Source organism: Papaver somniferum, chromosome 3 (assembly GCF_003573695.1).
Source record: "Papaver somniferum cultivar HN1 chromosome 3, ASM357369v1, whole genome shotgun sequence".
NCBI lineage: Eukaryota > Viridiplantae > Streptophyta > Magnoliopsida > Ranunculales > Papaveraceae > Papaver > Papaver somniferum.
The window spans coordinates 117,636,056-117,642,062 of NC_039360.1; the positions used below are offsets into that span (position 1 = coordinate 117,636,056).

The 6,007-nt window shown below is 36.6% G+C and overlaps 1 protein-coding gene across 1 annotated transcript; it reads left to right on the plus strand.

Moving 5' to 3' along the window:
* The first annotated feature begins 810 nt into the window (after nucleotides 1-810).
* On the plus strand, nucleotides 811-5,011 carry LOC113357135 (coiled-coil domain-containing protein 158-like). Its single transcript, XM_026600425.1, has 5 exons — nucleotides 811-1,365; nucleotides 1,475-1,747; nucleotides 1,822-2,028; nucleotides 4,026-4,244; nucleotides 4,324-5,011. The coding sequence occupies exons 1-5, from the start codon at nucleotides 874-876 to the stop codon at nucleotides 4,900-4,902; spliced, it is 1,770 nt and encodes a 589-aa protein (XP_026456210.1). The 5' UTR covers nucleotides 811-873; the 3' UTR covers nucleotides 4,903-5,011.
* The last annotated feature ends 996 nt before the right edge of the window (nucleotides 5,012-6,007 follow it).

Consider the following 6,007-nt stretch of genomic DNA (forward strand, 5'->3'; position numbering starts at 1 on the left):
TTCTCTTGTATGCTACAATGAGGAACGCTAACGATAGTTGTATCCTGGAGGCATCTCTTCGATAGGACTATATCATCTCTCTACAGGAGAAGTAGCCGACAAATATTGTCTTTAGGACAGCATATATCATACATGCCTCTATTATTCTGCGACAATTTACCGCTGCATCCGAAATCAACCATTCGTTCGAGCTAAGTATTTTTCACAGTATTTTTTCAATTGTTGTCAATATTTCCAACAGTAACTCCTACCGAGATCAGTCAATGATAAACCAACTTTGTAGCCTAAAACGTCCACCCATTAGTCATTTCGGTCTTTTTCAATACGACATCAATTATTTTTCCCTGATCTTTTTCTGCTGGAATTCCCAAAGAATAGAGAACGTGAACGGAAAGAGAAGCGACGGTTTTTGGGTCTAGAAAGTGGCTGAGAAGAGCAGTCTAAATGAGAGAGAATAGGAAATGGTAAACTCTTTTAAAGATGGGACCCACTACAAATTCTTGGATAACCAATGACTCATTGACACGTCATGGAGAAACCGGGGTTTAGCATTTTCGAGTTCAAAGCGAGTTCAAAGACTCCAAAGTCCAAACGCATGAAGCCATGAACCCTTCTTTCGTGGACCCCTACTGTCGCACCCGTAACGCTTTAACTTCCGACACTTGTAAACCCGAACCTGGGGCTTATAGACCGTTGCAGAATATCGTCATCCATACCATTTACTCGGTAAAACCAGTAAAGTTCAAAAAAAAAAAGTGATTTTTGAACTCTTTAAAAACTTAAATAGTCCATAAAAGTTGAGTTCTTTTCTTTCCTTTCCTTTGATAAAGAAGAAGACGATAAAGAACAGTAAGTGAGAGAGATAGTTAAAAAATGGCGACAACAAGAAGAATAAGATGGTACCCACCACCCCCTCCAAGTCCTAGAATACTTCACTTACCACTAAGACGACCTGTTCGTCGAAAAACCAGTTCGAAAAATCATTTGAATCCGAAAATTGTTGTTCCGAAAGAATCACCAGAGTTATCATCACACCAGAGTAATCATCCAAGAGGAAAACTCGAAACTCTATTTGATCAAGAAAGAGTTTTTTCAAAAACAGTTCCGATAGTTTTATTGAACTCATCATCATCTGTTGGACGTCATTGTAGTGGTGATGGTAACGGGAGAAGAGAAAGAGTTGAAGAAGATTTAGAATTTGGAGATAAATGTGAAGAACCAGAAGATATTAATGAAAATGAGAAATGGAGATTTCAAGCTGAGATTCTTAGAGCCGAATGTAATTTTCTTCGAATGGAAAGGGAAATAGTATTAAGGAAGCTGGAAATCAATCGAGTTCAAACTCAAAAGACTCTCCGCTCCGCAGTAGAAACCCTAATTCTGTTCGTTTTCTCGTTTTTTCGAATTTAATTCGAGTTTTATTGTGTTAGTGTTAATTACTAATAATCAGTCTTTTTCTCTTTGTTTTTACCAGGGGAAAAAGAAAATTTATCAAGGAAAGAATGTAGATTCAGTATTAGAGGAAGAAATTGATGAATTAGAAGAGAAACTAAATGATTTACATAGAAAATCAGGAGCTACAGATATTGAGATTCGTAAATGTGATAATTTTGATCTCAAAGCATCAGTTCTTCAAAGGAGATTAGAAAAACTTGAATTTGATGATAAATATGTCAAAGAGATTCAACAAATGGCTGAATCAAGCTTAACTATCAAGCCAAACAATAACAATCATCGTTTTACAGATGTAAGTAATCAAATAACTTTATAATTAACTGAATTTGTTCGATTGTAATTAATGATCATTTGTTTTGTTATTAGGTGGAAATACTTGGGAAAAAGATGGAAGGAATATCAAAAGGGATGTTGGAGAAGATGGAAGCGGAGTATAGATCAATGCTGTCCTCCACACCAACATCTTCTGCAACTGCGAGCGGGACCAGTTCTGCTTCGACTTCCAGTCGATATGAATTCCCTCACAATTCCTTTTCATCTTCTAAAAAAGATTATCAATATCATCAACGACAGGCAAGTCTTCTTCTCTTTGACATCTTCATTATTAATTATTCATATTCTAATTTTCATACTAATTTTATTTAATAATGATTAAAATGTGCTTATGTTTTTGTCCTCCTGAAATTAATCCTAAAATATTGTTTCAGAATGATAAAATAATCTGAATAGTTTGTTATTTTTGTTGCTTTTGTTGTTGTTGTGTGGGTGGAAATAAGTATTGTTTTTAAACGGTAATAACATTCTTAATTTTGGAAATTCTGAATTCTGAATTCAAATTTCAAATTTATGTTTTGATAATAGCATAAAAGTTGTTACTCTGGGGTCCCATTACCTGCTTAAGTTGTTAAAGAAAGCAAAAAACACAAACAATGTGTCATTGACTGACTGGTAAACTGCTATGCTTTATGAAGAGATAGTGTGGCCTGAGAATTTCTTTTCAGTAATATGGAAATGGCTGTTGCATAGTTAATAACAGACGTTTTAATACCGGGTCATCTGACTCGCACATATAAAGTATGTCATTGAAAGAATAGGAAATTAGAAACGGTTGCAAATTCAAAAACAATCGTTGTTTGAACAAACAAACAAAAAACAAATCAACAGGCGTTTAGAATAACAAGTGAGTTAATGAATAAGAGACTCTTTTTGCATGCATGTATGGTTCAGGTTCAGGTTCAGGTTCAGGGTTAGACTTTCAGAGTAATAGGTGAGTTAACATGTGCATGTATGTTTGTCTGTCATTAACATGGAATGGAAGCAAGCTGTGTGGTCTGGGTTGTTGTATTCTTTTACATTTATGAGTTACTTACTTTGATAAAGGTTTTACTAGAATTTTCAGGGGGGGAGGGGGGTCTATCCTTCCTTAAATGAAGGGGCTCCTCCTTTATTAATGACTTCATGAAGCTTTTGTTTTCTTTGGAGCTCCAGTTCTAAGGGTTGGCAAAGTTCCCAAGTGCATCTGATTCTCTATCTTTAATGAAGAGAGAGAAACACAACAATATGAATGTGTGTTTAGTAAAGTACTAAGGTTTTACAATTTAATACGACTTGTTTGTTTGTCCTTGTATTGTTTTTCTGTAAGTCTTTCCTAGATATTCTTCTCCATTAAATGATGCTCATAAACAAGCTTATAGGGATTATGCACATTTGAAATCTGTAGCTTATTAGGTGGTTGTTGGATTGTGTTAGGCTATTTATAAATCCAAACCGCGGTTCGAGCCAAAAGAGTTTTGACTTTGGGACTTTGGCATCTATCATCTGTGTCATCTCATCTGGGAATATGGACAGTGTCAGACAGCTCAAATATCAGCCTTGATTGCCTGTCCTGATTGTGGAATTGGCATGCCCAGTTTGGATGTTAGGAATGTCCAGTGTATCGCGTTCGCCTATACAACCGAAATTGCAACTACATGAAAAGGGTATTACCAAAAATCCAAGATAGGTTTTCCCCCTCAAATATATGGACCTAGACATCACAATTTCCTAGGTCAGAACCTGTTCATGTATATGTGGATCTCGAACAATTATTTGGTTTTATGTCAATGGTTAACTAGTACCATTCGGCCATAGACATCATGGTACAGGGTTCGTTACATAAGATTAAGATCCAGATTATCAATACAGAAGTTTAAAGCCTTATATTGTACTAGCATATTTTGACCATCCTATTAGCTATGTGTGGTTGCTTAGTCTTAGAACAGATTTACAAGTTACAAAAACCACAAGAATAAGAAAAGAGAAATGTTTTAGAGTCCTCTATAGTACCCCGAGCGCGCCGGTCTATATTATATAGGGACTGGATCCTTTGACAGAAGCTATTAGGTTATGCAATTACTATAGAGGCAAATTGATTCGATTGCAAGTTCCTGTAACAATCCAAAAGCAACAACATGGGCATGTTTATCCTTCTTAGATTTTACCTCAGTATACTGATTGCTGCTTGACTTACCATCTGTAATTCCACCCTATCGACCGGTCTTTCTAACAAAATGAAACTTTTATACAACCAGGAGAGGACAGTCCCTGAAGAAAAAGTATGTGCAGGGCGATGTAAGATGATTGTGCGTAAAATTGTCGAGCAGGTGAGGTCTGAGATGGAGCAGTGGTCTCAAATGCAAGATATGCTGGGACGGGTCAGGATGGAAATGGAGGAATTGCAGGCTTCTCGTGATTACTGGGAAGGTCGCGCACTAAATTCCAACAACCAGGTCCAGTCACTTGAATCCTCTGTAAGTGCAACTGCAAAACCTCAATTATCTCCAGCTCTATCTCTCTAAACAGATCAGTTAATTATCATTATTTAATCAGGTGCAAGATTGGAGAGAGAAAGCTCATGTGAATGAGACCAAAGTTTCCGAGCTGCAAAAACAAATCTCTGAGCTCCAAGTAAAGCTTAAAAGATCAAGAACTGAAAGAAACCAAAACTCATCAAGGACCAAGAACTTAGAGATGACACAAGGGGATCTTTCACAAAAGGAGAAGGAAAAGAGAGTGTTGACATGTAGCTTGAAAGAGAATCCGAAAGCAAATTTAAGCAAGCAGACTATCAAACACCAGTACACTGACATTGGCAGGACAAAAGAATGCCCTACTCACAGTGGAAACACTGGTTCAAATCGATCACCTCTTAGTGAAATTAAGAATTCTTCATCACCAATGTCTCGGCAAATTGGTAGAACTACATTAATGTCTCCTTCCTACAGCACCGAGAAACACCACCGTGCAAATTACAGTAAGCAAAACAGAGATAGTTTTGGCATTGGCAGGAAACATGATGGTGCATATCACAATGGTTCGGTTCGAACACCTCTTGAGGAAGTAGGAAACTTAGCGTCGCCGAAGTTTAGGCACAAAAGAAGAGAAAGTTCTCCCTTTGTTCTTGTCTAAGAATCTTTTGTTAAGTTCTTTGAAGTTATTAGTTCTGTAAGTTCGTACATTGCAATGGTTTGCATAATACTTATTAAGATTATCAATGTATTATTTCCAAATTCCAATATGCTGAGTTGAAAATCAGAGCCCTCTACTTGCAGAAGCTGCGGGGTTTTTGCTAGCTATTTCTCTTGCAGCTGATATTGATAAAAGAATGGTAAGAATTTTAAATGGCGAAACTTCTCAAGTCCCTTGGCTAGTCAACTTGATTAGGTGGTCTATTCTTACGTTCCGCGAGAGGCAGATGAAGCTGCCCATCTACTCGCTGCCTATGCTTTCAAGCATAATATCTACCAACGGTGGATATCTTCCCAACCTCCCTGTATTTTCTATGGAAGAAATTGGTGTCTCGTCTGTTTAGTTTGCTTGTCTTTTCCTTGTTGGATGTCTGTTAAGGCAGCCGTCTATCAAATATGCTGAGTTGAAAGGGAAGTTTGTGGTTTGTTGTCTCCGTTTTTGCGAGTTACAGCATGTTTGGTTTTAGGTCTATTTCGATAGAGGTGTGCTACCTGTATCTCTATGTATATAAATACCACCACCTAATGTCTCTTACAAATATGTCTGTTCTAGAATCAGCTGCAAAAAGAAAGAGCTTCGAGGGTTGCATAGAATTCACATGTCCTGAAGGTGATTGCCTTTACTCGGGCAGTGATATTCAACTACCTCTTTTCTACCTCCTCCAATCTAAACCGCATATTTGGAAAATGGTGAATCCCACCTGAACCGAATCTAAATCCAGATGGGTGGTTTAGATTGGAGGGAGGTGATTAGGAAAATGGAAAAGAGGCAGTTGAATAACACTTTCGTTAATATACAGCAAAATCAAAAATACTTTTACTCGATTAATAAATTTAAATCTAATAATTATGAATATAAAAAAAATAAAACTAAATCCTCTTTAAATCTAATAACTATTTATAAAAAATAATAAAAAATATTAAATCCTCTCCTTATGTTCTCCTTCATGACGAAGATGATGTACTCAAAGCTAAAAGAAAAAAATGATGGATTAATAAATCAAGAATCTTCCGTCCATAATTTTTATTAGTTAAGAATTTGTTGG

Excerpts from the sequence above, each read along its gene's own strand:
- LOC113357135 (XM_026600425.1), top strand. The coding sequence starts at position 874 with ATGGCGACAACAAGAAGAATAAGATGGTACCCACCACCCCCTCCAAGT. Across the intron at positions 1,366-1,474 it reads AAAAGACTCTCCGCTCCGCA|GGGAAAAAGAAAATTTATCA; the intron begins GTAGAAACCCTA and ends TGTTTTTACCAG. Across the intron at positions 1,748-1,821 it reads ACAATCATCGTTTTACAGAT|GTGGAAATACTTGGGAAAAA; the intron begins GTAAGTAATCAA and ends TTTTGTTATTAG.